The 19144-nt window shown below is 43.7% G+C and overlaps 1 protein-coding gene across 9 annotated transcripts in view; it reads left to right on the top strand.

Annotated features, from left to right (window-relative positions):
- Positions 1-19144, top strand: part of SIPA1L2 (signal induced proliferation associated 1 like 2) — a 212949-nt gene that overhangs the window by 130612 nt on the left and 63193 nt on the right. For all 9 annotated transcript variants that reach the window (XM_087863121.1, XM_045783693.2, XM_045783690.2 and 6 more), the window contains 3 exons: positions 1996-2170; positions 6415-6518; positions 15854-16011. In XM_087863121.1, coding sequence (XP_087719247.1) covers positions 1996-2170; positions 6415-6518; positions 15854-16011 — 437 coding nt within the window. The remainder of the gene's footprint in view (positions 1-1995; positions 2171-6414; positions 6519-15853; positions 16012-19144) is intronic.

Below are 19144 nucleotides of genomic sequence, written 5' to 3'. Positions count from 1 at the left end.
AAGAACAGAGGACAGGCAAAGAGTATGGAGCCCCAAGGATGTGGATGACAGCGTGGCAGTCTGTGGGTGCAGGCGAGGCGATGGGGGCCGGGATGCACGGGCATTTGGGCCCGCGGGATGTTGGGGTTACATGCGGCAGCGCTAACCATCCCACTGCATCTCTGGTGGACTGTCATTAAGGCTAGGGCCAGATAATGGGAGACAGTTGCAGTCCTCTTCTCATGGCCAAAGAGTCGTCAAGCTAATGTGATATCTGGGATGGGAAGGCCTCGTTAGAGGATTAGCATGGATCCTGGCAGTCGCTGAGATCGCCAACATCTGTGGTGATAATTGCTAGTCCCGTGTTTCCCGAGTGGCTTTAACATCCTGAAACGTCTTCTGAGTCACTCAGGAACAATGAGTGTTTATGATGAAGTAAGAGTACGCATTTGTATTACACTTCATATTTTTTCTAGATGATGGTCTATTTACAGTAAATATGGCGTCTCATTTATTTGGAGAGTTGAGTTGATCAGAAACCTTTTTTCCTCAGTCTCTGGATGAATGGAAATGTTTCTCTACTTGACCCTCTTAAAGAACTACCTCAATAAAATGGATCATACTAGCTATAAAGTCGCTTGTGCACAGCATCTCCTGTCTCCCCACGTGGGGCATGAATCTCTGTCCTCACTGTGCAGGTGAGGGTCGTAGGCTCTGACAGGAGCCCGGGCCTGTGGGCTGCCCAGCATGCCGTGGGGTCCATCGCCATAGGGTAGCTCCTTCAGTCACACTGTGAACACATGATGCTTCCTTTCATAGCACTTAGTCTGGGTCGACTACATTCCGAGTGTAGTGCTGGTTGACTCTCTGTTCAACTCTCAATGTGTCTTAAGTGCAGTGAGGTGCTTCCTACAGTCCGCCCAGATCACCCGGGCAGGTGGCTTCCTACCTTCCTTGGATCGTATGTTGTCATTAGGTAAGGTGGATGTGACTGCTCTTATCACTCTGCCACTCAAGGGAAATGAATATCGTTTTGCCTTATTTTACTGGTTGTCAGCTATGAATTTTGATTAAAAGCCCGATTTTATGGCTTGATAATGAAAGCGAACAGTGTTATGGATGGATGCCTTTAGGAAATTGGTGATGTCTGATAATCTGTCAGTTTCTGAGGCTCGGATAGCTGGTAGGAAGATAAGTGCTCTGATTTCATGAGTCGGAAGGAGTTTCTCTTTGGCTACAATACGAATGCTGTAAACTGGACCCCGTGTCTCCCCGGCCTTGGGAGAAAGCAGTCCCGTGGCTTCCAGCGCGATAAGAGACTGATGGTGAGTTAGAGTTACAGCAGGAACTCTTCAGTGGCTCTTAAAATTCTTTATGGTCTCTTGTATATTTAGCAGATGTTTTCTTTGCAAGACAGTCAAAAATACAGAAATGACTGTAATTTTATAGCCAGAGTTACTTTCATGGACACAAAACATTGTTCTATTTATATAAATACATCACAGTGCCCACTGGGATTCCTTCCTTACCGGACCTTCATTTAATTTGTTTGTTCATTACTGTCTTTCATATTTTCACGAATGTTCAAAGAACAACAACAATAAAAGCATCAGGAACCAGAGAGGGAAAACTTGAAAGTTTGTGGCTTTTTTTTTTTTTTCTTCTGACTTGAAAGATGATGCTCCTTACTGCACGAAGGGTGTAAGATTCAGTACTTTCAAGGTTGTTTTTTAAGTAGGTGCCTGGGGCTGTCTGCCCTTCCTGGAAACCCGGTCCATCCCACACGGCCATGGCCATCCATTCTGTTTTTTAGGGTTTCTGCCATTTCTCCAGCTCTATCTGGGCGGTTTCTGGGTTGGTTAGATATCTGTAGCATTTTGCATGATGACAATTGCTTCCTCTTTTGCTTATTTGCTTATGGGAATTATTTCCTGGCACGCTTGCTGTTTTAATTTTACTGGAAGTGAGCTTGTCTGATACTCTTTGCCAAGTAATTCTGTTTCTCCCCCATTTCAGCTGAGCTTTCAGCACAAGATCGGGATCCTCTATTGCAAAGCAGGCCAGAGCACAGAGGAGGAGATGTATAACAATGAGACCGCCGGACCAGCCTTTGAGGAATTCCTTGATCTTCTGGGCCAGCGAGTCCGGCTGAAAGGATTTACCAAATATCGAGCTCAGCTAGACAATAAAAGTAAGCTTCCTATTTGTGTGTGCGCGCAAATTTAATTCTCCAAAGGTAGGCACACCGCATAAATCTAAGTGAGCGATCACGTGCCCTCCCGCTCTCGACCCCGGCAGTGGCCTCGCCAAGCTTATTTGGGACAGAGTTGAGGTTTCCTCAGATGAGCAAAGGAAGCACATTTCTCAAGAGGTATGTGTTTCGCAGAAGCTCAAAAGGTCAATTCTTTTTCTGTAACACCAGCAGAGAGATTCCCCAGTGTTCCGTGAAGAATCTTTTAATATTTCCTTGTTTCTTTTAGCCTCACCTCTTCTCTCACACCCTTGTTCCGACATACCAAGGACGAGCACTACATTTGTTTCTAAAAGACAAAATATTAGCACGTTTGCTCATGCCATGTTCTCGGGCTCATTCTGTTCATTTCTGGTTTCACGGTGTTAACCAGGGAATTGAAACAGTGGGTAAAAGCTGATGCATCCTGTTTTCCAGTGACCCTGCTCAGGTCCCCTTGTGCGGGGCACACACTAGCTCTAAGGTGCCGATCTACAGCACAGACCCGGCACCAGCCCGTGATGTGCACATTTGTGTCCTCATTGGGAAAATCCTGTTCCTTCTGGTCCTCATAAACTCGAAGTATTCTGTCTTTGTCTTTGTGCTGTTAGATTTCATGGCTATCAGCATCTGAAATATTCCGGGCAGAGTAATTTTGTGTATTTTGGGAAGTTCTCCTTATCATCAAGCAGTTAACTAACTGCTTAGTCTTTGTACAGTTGGAGGAAGTGGGAAGGCATGTATCCCACTCCTAGTAGGGATGGTGAAGTGGGAACTTCTTTCCCATGGGAGCATCTGTGTGAAACCGTCTGAGGTCGTCCCATGGCTCCGTGCCCCCAGTGTCCTTTAACTTGGGACCCTCATCGATACTTGCCTCCATCAGGGTGGGGCCAAGTCTTTGTGTGCCTGTCAATCAGATCTGGTTCTTTAAATCTGTTTCTGAAAGTTTACATTTAGAACGTAGCTCCTCCGATCTGGAGACCGTGTTACCTCTTGTGTGGGCCCCTGTGTGTCCTACACATGCCAAGGTTGGACGTTGACTATTAGATAGGATGCATATTGCTCTTGCCTCAGATCTGTAAAAATTAGGGAATAATTTGTGACACCCACTGTGGTGTCCACATATGAGGCCTTTTCTGATTTTCCTTTCTTTCTCTTTACAAACTCCCCTTGAGGTGTGGGCATGCTGCCCTTAGGGACAATCTTCCTGGAAAGCCACTGCTGACATGGAGTCATTAGTATGCATGCCTGTCCTCTCTCTTCAGTGGGGTGGATCGAGGAAACGTTGTAAGAACTTCTGATCTGTACGTTCTGTAAAACTGCAACACAGATAATGTAAATATTTTCCTACGTATAAGAACTGACATCAGCTTTGAATTTTTATGACCAAGGAGATACATGTCCCTGACCCATTACAGATGCCGTGCTAAGCACCTTCGCTCACGGAAATGATAACATGAGAATGAGATTTCGACATGTTGATTCTCCTCATCAACAAATCTAAGTTATTTTTATGAGCAAGGCAAGGTGTTCTGTGAGATGTCTAAGACATCCCTGTAGTAAAGAGGAGGTTTCTAAGAATTCTGTCTCATGAAATGGTCAAATAAAATAATGTCTCTCATAGGACAGACACACAAAAACAGTCTTCCTTCTTAAATTCAGGACAGTGGTGTTGTACTCTTCACTCTGTCCTCCCACAGGACCTTGGTCGAATCTGAGCCCCGGGAAAAATGTAGAGTGTCTGGATGTTCCTTCTGGCTTGAAGATGGGTTCTTCCTGTCCTAAGTACAAAGTGAAATGAAGTTGGAACAGAGGGGACAGGAGCCACTAAGACCATCGGCTGGCTCACCAGAGTGGAGTATAGAGCCCAGGCCATGCACAGCCTCTCTTGGGTCTGCATGCAGAGGTGACAAAACTGGGGACTTCCATGATGGCCCGCGTCTCTTTTCCATCAGAAATATTTGCAGCAGACCCTTGAACAAGCTTGTCAGTTCACCTTCTCCATTACCGTACTGACATTTGAGATGAAAACTTTTCAGAATATTTAATTTCAAAAATCCATCTTGTAGTACTATTTGGGATGGATAAATTATGATTGCATTTTTTAGAGTGTTTTCTCCCCACAGGGGCGCCTGGGTGGCTCAGTCGGTGAAGCATCTGCCTTTGACTCCGATCATGATCCCTGGGTCCTGGGATCGATCCCCAGGTCGAGCTCTGCTCAGCAGGAAGTCTACTTCTCCCTTTCACTCTCCCTCTGTGCTCTCTCTCTCTCTCTCAAATAAATAAGTAAAATCTTTAGGGGGAAAAAAAAAGTGTTTTCCCCCCTAAATGCATCTTTCCACTTTCACCACAATTTCCTGAAGCTGAAACCTGTTGACCAGGCTATCAGCTATCTATGAGGATTTCTCTCGCTGAATTCTGCCCATCGGAGTAGCAGGGTGTTGTGATGAGAATTGTTGAATGTGCTGGGTTATTTCAGCCCCTGACCTTCATGTTGTTATTAATGAGTCAGTTCTTCATGGAAGAAGACAATCATCATTCCCTTGTGACCTTGCTTGCTCACTTCCAAAGCCACACTCTCTGTCTTCAGCCAGGACAGTTAAAATGGAACAATACTTTCCAAGAAGTCCAAAAAACCAAACCAAAACAAACCAAAACAAAACAAAAAACAAATATGTACTTAATATATAGCTCCAAGAGATAATTGCATTATCTGGGGACGGGTTAATATACAGCTTATTGGATGAATATCCTCTGTTACCATCTACAAGTTGATTTGTCAATATCTATATGTAAACATTTTAAATACTTCCCTTTCTGATTAAATTGTCTGCTATGAATACGTTTTCAGAATCTGCAAAACTAGATGTGATATTTTTTTTTCTAGGAAATTTTCAGGACCGTTTCTGATTTAGAATGAATATTCAAAAGAAAAAGTGCAGGATTCAGAAAGAAAATAATAAAGGCCCATGAAGGCTAAATGTTGTAATGTTTTTAAAGTAAAATTAAAATATTTAGATTTAAAAATGAGGGGCACCTAGGTGGCTCAGTCAGTTAAGCGTCCGACTCAAGCTCGGCTTAGGTCTTGATCTCAGGGTCGTGAGTTCAAGCCCCATGTTGGGCTCCATGCTGGGCATGGAACCTACTTGAAAAAAAAAAAAAAAGTTAACCCAAGATGATTAGACTTTCCCCAACAAACATGATGGAATAAACTTTCTTTTAAATGACCTTGAATAGCATTGTTTCTTGTTTAAAAAGTGGACAAACGTACATGTTGGTCAAAGATTGAGAAAGGCAGATCTGAATTCTGTTTACATCTTACTTTCTAGGTATCTTTTTGCCTTTATCCATATACAAAGTGGTTCAAAGCTCCACCCTAAGATCATTATGTAAGTGTGTTGGTTCAGGTGCCTGAAACGCTCAGTCTGTGGTAATCTGTTGATAATACAGATGGATTTTGAATTTGCAAAGAGTCATTCTGCTTTTCAGAAGGTGAATAGCTGTGTGATTAAGAAGGGTTCAGATGTCATAGTGTTAAACATGTGTCAGCGCATAATATACAGTAAGCGGTCCCCTTCATTCTCCACCGTCTTAATCATCCGACTATACCATTGCCTTGCCTGCTGCAAAGAGAAGGAAATTAATTACATGATTCAGAGAAAGAAATCTGGAACATTTTTTTGTTCTTATTTCCGTATTAAGTCCGTCCTGTTTCGTGTTGTTGAGTTCTGGAAGATCAGGTGCTCAGGAATCACTTCAGAATTAACTGTAAACACACACGCCGAGAATGGGGCAAGGAGAGCTGCTAGTTAGCTCGTACCCTTCAAATAATGGCGCCCACACCCGCCCCCAGCTGCGCCTCCAGCTTCTGGCCTCCCCTGCTTCCCTGTGCTCCGCCGCATCCGTGGCGGGTCCTCGAAGTCAGTATTTCGAAGGCGAGCGTGTTGAGGAAAGGGCAGGGGGGAAGCCCCTGGGTGAGAGCAAATGAGGAGATGCCCAAGCCTTCAGGCCACAGACGTGCGTTGGAGAATGGCGGGAACAGTGCGCAGCGGGAGAGCAGAGTGGCCGCCAGGACACACTGGTGGTTGAGAGTTGGGTGGTCTGTTTGCAAATTGAATTGCCTTTGGAAGAATGACCTTGTAAGGGTCCCGTTGCTAACTTTCGCAGTTGCCTGACTTGTTTTTGTCCTTCACCTCTGTTTTCAGCTGATTCTACAGGAACTCACTCCCTGTACACCACATACAAAGACTATGAAGTCATGTTCCACGTGTCCACCATGCTGCCCTACATGCCCAACAACAGACAGCAGGTGGGTCCTCCCTCCGCCTTCCAGAGCTGAGCTCAGCCTGCCGATGGGCTTCGTGCACTCAGAATTGGCAAAGCATCATGGGGGGGGGGGCGGTTGTTTTTGGTGTTTTCTTCAATGGCATGAATAATTTTTGACCTTTTCATCATTTGGAAGTAGTTGGCCTTTAAAAGGGAGGCTTTTTGCATAGTGGTATTGCACTTTTTCCTTATAAAACTTGGAAACTCTTCCACACACACCTTTATTGCTTGCTAGGCAAAATCTTAGTGGAAATCAGCGTCCACTGTGTTCATTATAAATAAGCCAGCAAGGTAAGCTGAGCTCAGGTTTCTGAGTGCAGGTAGATAACTAATTTACAGAAAATACTGTAAGAACGGTTCTTATAACTTATTCGTGGCATGATTCAGTTTTCGCGATTTGATCGTATTTGGGTTAAATCAGGAGTTAAAACAAAGTTTGTTTTCATGTCTAGGAAGTTTAGCTCTGATGTCATTCAGCTGCACTGCTTTGCTATAAAAATACCTTAGCGCACCAGGGACTGCATAGCAGTTGCTCGGGAAAATTTGTTGAATGAGGGGCGCCTGGGTGGTTCAATACGTTAAGCGTCTGCCTTCGGCTCAGGTCATGTTCTCAGGGTCCTGGGATCGAGCCCAATGTTAGGCTCCGCCCTCAGTAGGGAGTCTACTTCTGTCTCTTCCCACTCTCTCCATTTGTGCCCCTCTCTCTCTGTCTCAAATAAATAAATTCTTAAAAAAAAAAAAACCCAAACAATTTGTTGAATGAAACTTAATTGCAACAGAGAATTTTCCTTCTCTCTCTTTTTTTTAATGCTCATGAAATTCAATGAAGGTAGTTAAAATACACGTTTTGCAAAGAAACCACTTGCCCCATCCCCATCACTAATTTCAAGAACCTCCTTCAGGCTTCCAGCGGGGTTGAGAAAGCAGGCTCCCGATTCCAGCCCAACTCTTCACAGTAGGGACAGCTCCTCTTTCCTTTTTCCTTCTCATTGACAACCAGATTTTCTGGCCATTTATCTAATACTAATTAAGCTCAGTGCCTTGTCCTTCCTGAGTGATCTGCAGTGTTTTCTAATAATCAGATTTCTTACCTCTACCATCAGAAAATCTACCTTTTGATCACATATCTGTATGGGTTTTTGTTTTGTTTTGTTTTTCTGTCTTTTTAAAAAGAATTTTTATTTATTTGCGAGAGAGAGCATGAGCGGGGTGGAGGGGGGCGCAGAGGGACAAACAGGCTCCCCACTGAGCAGGGAGCCCAATGTGGGGCTCGATCCCAGGACCCTGAGATCATGACCTGAGCTGAAGGCAGACGCTTAGAGGAGCCACCCAGGCGCCCCTATTTCTGTATGCTTTTTTAAAAGGTAGCATTACAATCACTAGATCACATGTATGTATTTATATGTTTTAACCGAAAGGATTTCTAGCTCTTTAAAAAAAAATTACTTGGAATAATGCCAAACAGATTGACTCACTATTAAGCTTAATTTAGACCAGTGCAGTTGTCCGGCAGATACTTGTGAATCATTCAGTAATTAAACTCTGTGTGAGTTGTTGCTCAGAAAACTGATAGGGCTTACTCCAGCCGGGAAATCTGTCAGTCCTTTAGCAGAAGTAGAGCCAGTGCCTTTTGACCCCAGTTATCGAGTGTTCAAACCACAAAGCCCTTCCAGGTCCCTAATTACTTGAGCCATTGGACTCCAAACTGGATTGGCCCCCATCATTTCCCTTATGGCAGCCTCTGGAATTCTAACGTCTGCTGGGATTTGCTGTTAGCAGAACTCAAACCAGGCTTTCCCCTGCCTCGTTTCGGTTGCATAATAATTAAAATCTGTGGGTTTATGAGTTCTCTGTACCTTTTTTTTTTTTCACTGAAACTATCCTTAAAGTCCTACACACAAAAAAAGTAGATGGAAGGACAGATGTTGGGGAGTGGGGAATGGATGGGTGTTTTAAGCTTCCCAAACTAGAAATTAAATATATATATATATATCTCCTGTAAATTAATACTAAACATTACAGACTCTGTAGCTTAAAGACTTACTTGGTTACTTCTTGGTTGTTTTCTTAAACTTGAGTGAGAATCCATGACATTGAGTAAGTTTTGATGATGGATTAGAGGTGGAAAACTATAAAATTGTTTTGCTTTTTTAATGAGTGCTCTTATTGTGTCTGGAATATATATGACCCTACATATGGTCCATTGGGAAATCTATGTGTGAGAAACACTATGTAGGCAAGTATTCATGGTATAAAGGGGTTGGTAAAAAGCGGAAATGAGAGTCAGTGGACGTATTCTGAACTTGCCACTGCCAGTCACTCGCCTTGTGTCTTTGGGTAAGATCTTAGCCTCTCAAGAAATCGGATGATTATATAATGAGGACCTGGTTCAAATGGCCAGCAGTGGTTCCTTGGAAAACTGTGTGAAGAAGGATTCTGGGGCAGCATCTGGGCTCAGAGGAAAAGAATGTTGAATTTTAGAGAAACTTTCCATGGGTTTGGCAGTGGGGAGATGTAGCACGCACAATACTTGGACTAGACAATCCACAGCGTGGCCCTCTTAGTGTCTGATTTCTGTGGTTCTAGGGCCCTCTTTGAGGCTTCCTGCTTCTAGGTGGAAAAATGGCTTCAACAGGAAAATGTAGTTATTAACAGAGCAAGAATTCTAGTGCTATGCTATCTGGATTTCAATCCCAGCTACCAGCTTTGTGACCTTGGGCAAAATTTTCTATGCTTTAGTTTCCGTTATCCCTGAATGCAGGGGCTTTGAGCTCATTTCTTCATCGAGGTGTCCCCGTGCACCCAGAACCATACCCCGAACATGGTAGGCAGGCAGGAAACATTTGTTCAAGGAATAAATGAACCTTTCGTAGACGGTGGCTAGAATTAGGTGAGCTCATACCTATAAGGCACTTAATGGTGCCTGGCACACGGTGTGCTCAGTGATTTTACTTGCTGTTACGGTTTCATCATTTATTAGATATAAAGTGCAAGCATTTTAAATAACTTAATTTGCATTTTATTTTCCTGTTCCCAGTCCTACAGCTCTGGTATAAGAAACTAAGGCCTAGATAGTTAAGAAAGTAGGGGCTAATTTATCAATAATTTCAGAAAATTATCTTTACTTTGGCCTTGCTAATCCTGGGTTGTTACCAGAATATTCTGTTTGTAGATAAATGTTGCCACTGTGCAATCTTGGAACATGCACTCCAAATTTGTTACAGGTTGTACTGGCCCTTTGGACATCTCCCACCCACCCCACCCATGCCTGCAGATTATGTTAATACCAGGAGTAGAAATGTCTGAAATGACCAGCTGGGCTCCTGAGTGCAGCTTGAGGCCACAGAACTTAGCAAAGTTAGCTGGCCTGTATGTGAATGGTGCCTATAACTTTGGCCTCATTAGCACCATGGTATTTGTGACTATGTAACTGGTCCAGACTCGTCCACATCAGGTATAATTTCTTGTGTTTGTTCTTGTAATAAATCAAGCTGAAAGCTGATTCCAAGATGTATTAAAAGTCTTTAGAGAGTTTACCACTGTTGCAAAAGAGTTCGGTGTTTGGAATGTATGACTCTTACAAAGAAAACCTAGCCAGCCCTAGGGAATGATAAGAGAGCCCGCTCTTGGAGTGGTTTCCCTCTTCCCTGAAGACCCATCAGTCTCTCTGGGCCAGTCTGGCAGTCGGATTCCGTTTCCCAGGGCTGTCTCCCCCCGTGTGCTTCCCCTCTGTCCCGTAGATAAATCATAGATCAGCCATCATGGATTGTTATCAGTGGAAAGAACGCCACAAATTAGCTTCAGACTTCACTTGGGCAGAGAGACCTTTTCCTCAGTCTAAGTATATCAAATGGATAAAGGTAGCATGGTTCCTGGAACCTAGTAAATTATGATTTTTTTTTAATGCATGCATACAGTTAGGGATGTCCTAGCCCCCAAGAGGTCCCTAAGGAATAAGGCCAAGCTCCTAGGTCTCTGAGATTCCATTTGAAGAATATTAGTATTAGCCTAGGGACAGACTTGACCTCTATAGGGGTAATGGAGACACAGCTTGTTAGGTTTCAGCCAGGCTGGAACCCTTTCTCTATATAATTTGGATAGATGGCCGACCTGTCTTAAGGGGTTTCTGCACTTCTGTAAGTCCCTAATTGGAACTGCTAAGAAACCGTCCGTATATAGGAGGAATCTACCTCATTAAGGGCTGTATGAACAGGTCCTGACTGCACTTGGGTTCACCTATAAATAATAATATGGAATATTTTGGAAGAATAAAATGCTTATTCAGCTTTCCATGATGAGATTTATCCCCAGGCCCTAAACAGGAATGTGTACTTATGCAGGATAATAAGGATGATTGCTTACAATAGGGTTGGTACTGCTGGGTATCAGAAATAACTTGTATCTCCATAATCCTCTTATCTTCGCTTTGTTATTAAATCATTAAAAATCTCCATTCTAGGTTTATTTCTGTTTCTCCAGTTACAGAATACTCAGCCTTGCTCACTTAACTGGTTTGTACATTTATGCTTCCTATTAGTAAAATATATGTTTTATATTAAATATTTTACATAATATTTTTATATTGGTTATATAAAGTATATCCACAATGAATCCTTGAAATGGCAATTAAATTTGATATGATCTTGCTGATCTGAGATAAGAGTGCTTAACCTAGCTTCCCCCCCCCTTTTTTTTTGTGGGGAGTAGGTAGCTGAGGCTTTCCCTCTCTGAATGTAGGTCTTGTGAATTTATGTGGTCAAGTGAGTAGGTTTCTCTCTCTTTCTTATTAGACTCCTGATCTATGTTCACATTTCTACTTTGCACAGGAAACTCTAGATATCTCTTAAAAATCAAAACAAAACTCTAACCACTGGGTTGTGTCTTGAGTAATAAATACATGAGGGTGTGGGGGGTGTGCGTGTGTGTGCGTGTGTTGTGTGCACACATGTAGAATTAGGAAGGTCTCTGATGGGGGAGAAGCTGGCCCTCTGTGTGAGGGGGAGAAACTTCCAAGCAGGGGGGTAGCAAGTGCAAAGGGCCTGTGGTAGAAACAGCTGGCCTGTGGGAGGGACAAGGTGGCTGTCTGGGAGGGGTGGTGGGGGACACGGTCAGAGGGGTGGGAAGGACAGGGTCAAAGGAGTCTTGGTCAACCCTGTTCCTACCAACAGGACTTTAGATTCCAGCCCAAGGACTGAGATCCAGAACTTGTGATCAGTTTTCAGGGGAATACATTGAATTTTTTGCTCAGTTCTGGGCTCATCTCTTTGAATTTCAGAACATATAAGATAATCATTAAATGATGCAGTTTTCCCTTTGAAAGCATGCACATTTTTACATATTTGCTTCTTAAGACAGTAGACCGTCTCTGGAGATCAGCCTTTTCTGGTTTCAAATTAAGCTTTCTCTTTACTAATTCTGACTCTTAGAAACTTGTGAAGTACATCCAATTGCATTTCTTCCTTATCGTACGGCTGCCTCGCCCTCGCCTCCAGAGTGAGGTGCAAAATTCTTTCTCTGCCTTAACTCTGCTAAGAAAAAAGTACCACACGAGCCTGTCTGCATAGAGGCTGATTGATCTGACTAGCTCAACTTTATGCCTCCTCGGATCGAGTGTGGCTGCCTGACAGTTTTCTCTCGCCTTTGGTTGTTGCATCAAGGTGAAACTGTTCCTGCGAAGCGCTGAAGTTTGGTTAGGGAATTGAGAATAAATCCGAGGGTTGCTATTTCGTCGCATCTGGACGCTTTTTGCCATGGAACTGGGTGAAGAATCACATTTCACTTTTCTTGTCATAACAAGAGTTTATTCCTGTTTCACTGCTTGAGTCAAGCGTTGGAGATTTCGTAGAATTGACTATGTAAATCTGTCTAACACAGTGTTTATTGACTCATTCTTACAGTCAAAGACACGAAGGCGGTTCTCTTGGCACTGGGAAGTGTCAGGAACTTCACGTCTAGAGGGGAGGAGTTAGGGCTAGAAGATACCCTTCCTGACTTCCCCAAACAGTGCTAGAGGCGACTTCCTAATCCGGGGCCTCGCTTCACAGCTTTGCTGGGCTGCCGTCCCCTTTCCCCGTCCAGGTCCGGACTCTGATGACACAGAATTTCACTGGCCAGTCAGAAGAAACACGTAACGACTAAAGAAAATATTTACCTTCAGATAAGAAGTCTGAGAAATTACTTAGGTTATTTAATGTTTGGCAAAATCCTGGAAAACAGTGAAAAATATTCCTGTGAGCTTCCCAGATATTATTTTTCTTTAGCTCTAAACAAAGTCAAGCATCCCTTTGATGGACAAGGTGGTAAGTTTTCTACTTTTATTCTCCTACAGAGAGCGTCAGATTTTGCTCTTCTTAACGAATCTTTTTCCTCGCCCCTCCCGCCCCACGCACTTTATTGTTTTGCCAAGTACATTTTGTGACCCTGGTTCAATTAACTAGACTATTAAAAATGTTTTTGGCCCATTTTACAAAGCCAAAGAATATGCTTAGAAAGGGACATGTCGTTGAGGGAACCAGCCTTTTAAATGGTGCTTCCACTATTCCTGTGTTGGGAAATACAAAACTGGACCCAATGTCTTCCTTCTGGACAAAGAGAAAATGGGTGGGAATAGTTGTCCATTTTGCTGTTGCTCTTACAACAGTGAGGAAGCACGGACTCATGAGTTCATGCCTGCCCCATGCACGTAACCGAGAGAGCCGGCCAAGGGGAAGTGTATCACAGCAGCATGTAAGCAGGAGGGGCTGCAGAATTCACTGCGTGGCCTTGGCCATCACGAGCGCCATCTTGTGCCCATCAATCTGAGAACTCTTGTGTTCAAGGATATCGAGTCAAGTATAGAGCCAGCTGTTGGGTACCACGTTCAACAGATATATCGAACACGGTGTTAGGTATTAAAGATACATTTTCTTTAACTTTTCATTCGTTCCAGATTTTCCCTTGTCCTATTATATAGTACCTGTGAATCCTGTGTTTCAGCTACTGTGGAAACAAGGGAGGAACATCTTAACCTGGTACAATTTCCAGCTTGTGCATTGATGTTTGTTGTAGATATTTATCCTTGCTTCCCCTTTCTTTTCTTTATGTGAAATAGTTATCATGGTTATCATCTGTGTCCACGGTAGGAAGGGGAATTAATCGCAGTGTACAGGACCTGGTTTGCTACATGCGTCCAAAAGGGCACATTTTAACTTAAATATTTAGCAAACATTTTTAAAGCTACCGATGGCTCATTGGGTCTGTATTAATGTATATGAATGTGTGTTTTCAAAACTTCACCCAGACAGAAAGGTGACTTTTGTGGGTGTGTGACTTGAACCGTGGTGCTTTAAATGGGAATTTTTCAGCATATGAATCAGTGATTTAACTGGCATATCCGAGAACTCTGGAAGAAGGAGCACTTCATCCCCAAGTTCCCAGACCTTTTATCGCGCTAAATCACAAGTCAGGGGCCTGACAATGAAATCCTTTTTGTATCTGGGTTGAAAAGGCTTTAAGAGTTGAACTCAATGCTCTTTACGGTGAGGTATGTTCTGTAGGTGCCAAATAAATTTAAGAGCAAGCTCGTTGTCTTTGTTATTGCTAGTAAAGAGAGATTTACTACCTGAGATTATCTCATTCCTGCAGTGACATCACCAGCTCCTGTAAAGCTTATTGTCTCTATTAAAACTGAAGATCACAAGCTTTGTGAGCACAGATACTATGGTTTCACTCGCATCAACTTAGAGAGTGCTTTATGTATGGGTTTATCGACATAGTCAGAGGGCAGTCACGGTTTTATTGCACAGCGTGATGTGGCTGGGATCCTGTATCCGTACCACTCATTTATGCCTTCAGCAGCTGTGGCCTGGGTGTCGACTATGTCCTGGGCAGGCCATTAGAAACCAGGATATCAGGGGCGCCTGGGTAGCTCAGTCGGTGAAGTGTCTGCCTTCGGCTCAGGTCGTGATCCCAGGGTCCTGGGATCGAGCCCTGGTTCAGGCTTCCTGCTCCGAGGGGAGTCTTGCTTCTCTCTTTCCGTCTGCCCCTCCCGACCTTGTGCCCCCCCCCGACCTCGTGCCCCAATCTGACCCCGTCTCTCTCTTTCTCAAATATATAAATAAAATCTTTAAAAAGAAAAAAAAAAAAAACAGAAGTCAACAGGGCATTTCTCCTGCCCTCCTGAAAGTGATGACCTGAAGCGGGAGAAGTAAATCACAATTAGCAGCACGGTTCTATTACAACTAATGCACTGGAAGTGGGCCTGGGTGTATGGGTGGGGTTGCCAGTATAGGCTTTTGCCAGGGAAGTACCTTTCCGGGGAGGAGATAACTAAGTTAGAGCCCTGAGTTGTCCAGGAGCAACTTGGGCGAAGGGAGCATTCTGGGCAAAAGGAGAATGAAAAGGGAAAGTGTTGTTAAAATGTTGCTGCTCAAAAAAAAAAAAAAACCACACACAATAATAATAATAATAATAATAATAATAATAGTAATAGTAATAATAATAATCTGTTGCTGCTCTGGGGTTCCTTGGCTTCTGCCACATTTGTAATGTATAAGATTCTATACCATGGAGTTTTCCAGCCGTTAATCTGGTAGAATTCTGTGTTTCTGAATCACACCTGAAAGGCCAGATTTCAGTTAAGTAGTTTGAATCTATTAGCTAGTGAAGTAACAGTCTTTCTGTGTTGCTGTTGTGGACAGGCCTGTGGGGAGCACAGGACACAGGTTAAGGCCCTAACACACTGATGTAGGACTTTTAGCAAACCTGAGCTCTCTCTTTCATTCTGTCTGCTTGCTTTAAGTTGAAGAACTTAAACTATAAAATTCCTGAGAACGGGAGCACCTGGATGGCTCAGTCGGTTAAGCATCTGCCTTCAGCCCAGGTCATGATCTCAGGGTCTTGGGATGAAGCCCCGCGTCGGGCTCCCTGCTCAGCGGGGAGCTTGCTTCTCCCTCTCCCACTGCCACTCACCCTGCTTGTGCTCTCTGGCTCTCTCTCTGTCAAATAAATAAATAAAACCTGAAAAAAAAATTCCTGAAAGTGTTTCAAGCGCTAACATGCTATTATATCAGGGTACGAAAGCTCAAGGTGAAAAGGAGTTGAATTTTAAAGTGCGAGAAATTAACTGCGTTAGGCTTGTCTTTCCATAAACGTTTCCGACGCAGCCCATCCTGCTTTTGCTGTGTCACCTTGAAGAGCAGTGACTTTCTGAGAGTGGCTCTTGCTTTCTGAATCAATCCTTGAAAATGGACAGAGGAGTAAGTTGTATATATTGCTATATTTTGTCTTTACGGAAAACCGCGTCTGTAACTCTGTGTGTGTTCCCTTTCCTGACCGCAGCTTCTGAGGAAAAGGCATATCGGAAATGACATTGTGACCATTGTCTTCCAAGAGCCCGGAGCACTTCCTTTTACTCCGAGAAGCATCCGGTCCCATTTCCAGCACGTCTTTGTCATCGTCAAAGTGCACAACCCGTGCACGGAAAACGTGTGTTACAGGTGAGCTGGCAGCCCCTGGCCTTTCATTCTGTCAGGTATATTTCAACAGCACACCTTCTCCTGAAATAGCTTTGTTTTCCAATTATCTCTAACCCCATAATTATCCTCCCCCCCCCTTTTTCTAATTATATTTCCACTGTCTTCACTCAGTTACTTTCTGTACGAAATAATTGCCTCCTTCCCGTTTTGAACAGCAAAATGCCTAGCAGTTCAAAATTGTAGATTACACATTTCCTCAATTTTCCCCTTAAAAACTGCATCCAGCCCCTGCCGGCACCAGAGCTTAATGGATACCAGCCTCAGAGGTGGATGATGTGGCCGTTTCAAGTTCTTCCCAAGCAGAAGTACTTCCTGTAGTGGGAATACAATGCTTCTCATCCAAGATCTTGGAAACACTCAGCCCACAGGGCTCCTGAGACCGGGAGTTGATGCTTGCACCTGTGATTTCAAAAGGCCATGCATGTGTCTCAGAATCCCGAGCCTGTTTCTGTTTCCTTTCCCCTCCCCACAGACTCTTTCGGAGGAAGTAGATGCCACTGGAAGATCATGCCTTGTGGGGTAAAAGGGTGGGTGTCTGACTTGGGGTTAGAATCCAGCTCTGCTGCCCACAGTGCTTGGTGTACAAGTTACTTTACTTCTTGGAAACTTTCATTCGTTCTCTTAAAGTCGAGGATAAGAGTACCTCCATCAGTATGTAGAATAAATAGCAGAAATTAGCAGAGCACCTGTTAGAGCTCCTGGCACTCCCCGGAGGTTATTTCCCTTTATCATCCTAAAACAGTAAGTGCTGTTTCAGCCTCCTCCTGGGCCGAGGTGGGGCGCACGCGTGGGAGAGGACGGGGAGATGGTGACGACTGTAAAGCGTGCTCTCCTAAAGGCAGAGAAGCTAGTCTGTGTGTTAGACGTTGCTGGTTTATGTCCCAAGCCCCACGCCTGGCCCATCTCAAAGCAACACAGAGTCTGTAAGCTGGTACTTCTTAGCTTGAATGTTGCCTCACAGCCTGTTAAAATGGGCTCATTCTCCAGCCCTACTGTGCGGTATGCTGATGTCACAGACCTGAAATTGACCTGAACATCTATGAGCTTCCTCCCGTGGTGATTTCTGAGTCACATCTGGGCGAAAGACCACTGGCCCGAATGCTCAGAACTGCTTTAAAAAAATGATATTTGTAACAAGCATAACGTCTGTTCTATCGGAAGGATAGGTTTAAAACGTAATGTTGGTCAAACATGGTAAGTGGGATTATTCTTCTGAGATCTCACCCGATGAATGGTAATTATGAAGAATAATCTTAAATGAACCTTCCTAATGGATTGGAAACTTAAGCCTAAGGCTTTATGGAATTTGCTGTTATTTTATTGGCTGCTGTTTTTAGGTCAAATCAAGTATTTTAAATTACTTTCCATTTTAGTTTATACTGAGACTACGGGGTGGTTCATGAGCACCAAAAATCTTAAAGTTATCAGTAATGTCTATTTTCATGTGTTTCAGGTTTTTGGTTTTAATAAAATTACTATGGAGGGATGTTGAAACCAGTATTGGACTGGATGTACGTCTTAGCTATAAAAAAACCAGACCACGTCCTGTTTTCTATGATAGAGGATAGCATCGTGCAAATCACTCAACTGTGGAATCATTGGTTTTTAAGAAACCACGTTGTTATCACTAAATTACGACTTGCTAATGAGATTCAGGTTATAAAGTTAGTAGAGTGTCTCAAATTTTGGGCAGTGCCTCATAAACATTCATACTGATCATGCTTAAAAACTTCCTGAATATTCCTCAGCGAGTCAGTAATAGTCTTCTTGAATGCTGTGCTCAAATCAATTCCATAACACTCTGTCCCACGGAATAAGGTTATCATGCGAAGATTTTCCAAAAACACCTTATAGGGCTCTTTCATATGCTCTTCCTCAAAACATACCAGTGACAAAATAAATTCATTAAATAATTTCCAAGGAAATGATGAAATATAGTTCAGGTCTGCTGTTCTCTAAATTGCTATGTCTTAATCTGTGGGTGCGTCTTAAAGAAGACAGGAAGGATCACATGCACCTCAGGGAACCCCAGTAATCCTGGAATAGCCAGACCTAAATTGTGGCTGCTCTCCTTGTACAGCTTGGATCTGAGATGCATAGGATTTCAGTTGATCAAGTAGTTAATATACTGTACATGGCGGAGGGAACATCCAGTTAGATATCAGGGTCAATAATTTGGGACAAAAACAATTGCCCTTTTATAAGATACCTCCCTCTAACCACTATGGAGCTCTACAGTGAGAGCTTTTTGGGACATATTTAGGTATAAAAAGTGTTCCCTGATGCTTTGGCTTAAGTACATAACAAGCCACAGTCAGAGTAGCTTGAGATCCATAGAGCTAAGTGCAAAAAAGCAATCCTGCAAGGTGTCAAATGAGATTGGGCCTTGTGAGCCTTCTGTGGGTAAAATTCCTCCAGGAATCTGTGCTCGTTACTGGAAGAAAAAAACAAATTTAGGGCAGGCGATCATGTGACTTTACTGGGGCGGCAGATCTCAGTGCTCAGGTAGGCCACGCGAGCCCCCGACCGGTGGGAGGACAAGCAACAAGGTGTGGTTAGCCTCATCACAAGTCCAGACAGGTGGCTTTGCAACAGCTCTCTGGGAGTTAAAATGTGAGGACGAGTTAATGCCTACTCACTCTAGAATGTCCACTCTAAGGATAGTAGCAGGGGGAAGATGAGTCAAGTATAAGATTGGTCCCAAAGACCCTTCAGACTCTGCAGCATTTTTAGGGCCTTTCTTTGAGGACACGAGTAAAGTCTGCCCCATCACCGTCTGGTTTAGTGCTTACGCCACCATCCCTGAATGAATTAGATGCCTCTGTCCCAAAGGGACTCTGTCCTGCCCTCCCCTTTCGTCCCAGCTACGGCCCCAGGCAGACAGTCTTCCGTCGTCGTGCTGCCCCGCTCCCCAGAGGGGACTCACTGTCCTGAAGAGTGTGCAGATTAAAGCAAAGGTGAGAGAGATCCGGAGACCGTGATCTTTTTAAGAGTCTAACCAGCCACTTTCTGGAAGAGGAGCTCACACCTGACAGAACAAATTTGGACAGAATTCTTTCATGCCTTAGTTCACCATGTTCAAGATTTTCAGCAG

This window comes from Ursus americanus, chromosome 6, assembly GCF_024610735.1.
Source record: "Ursus americanus isolate L20-20 chromosome 6, mUrsAme1.1.p, whole genome shotgun sequence".
Classification (NCBI taxonomy): domain Eukaryota; kingdom Metazoa; phylum Chordata; class Mammalia; order Carnivora; family Ursidae; genus Ursus; species Ursus americanus.
This window is presented reverse-complemented; position numbering and strand designations above follow the sequence as displayed.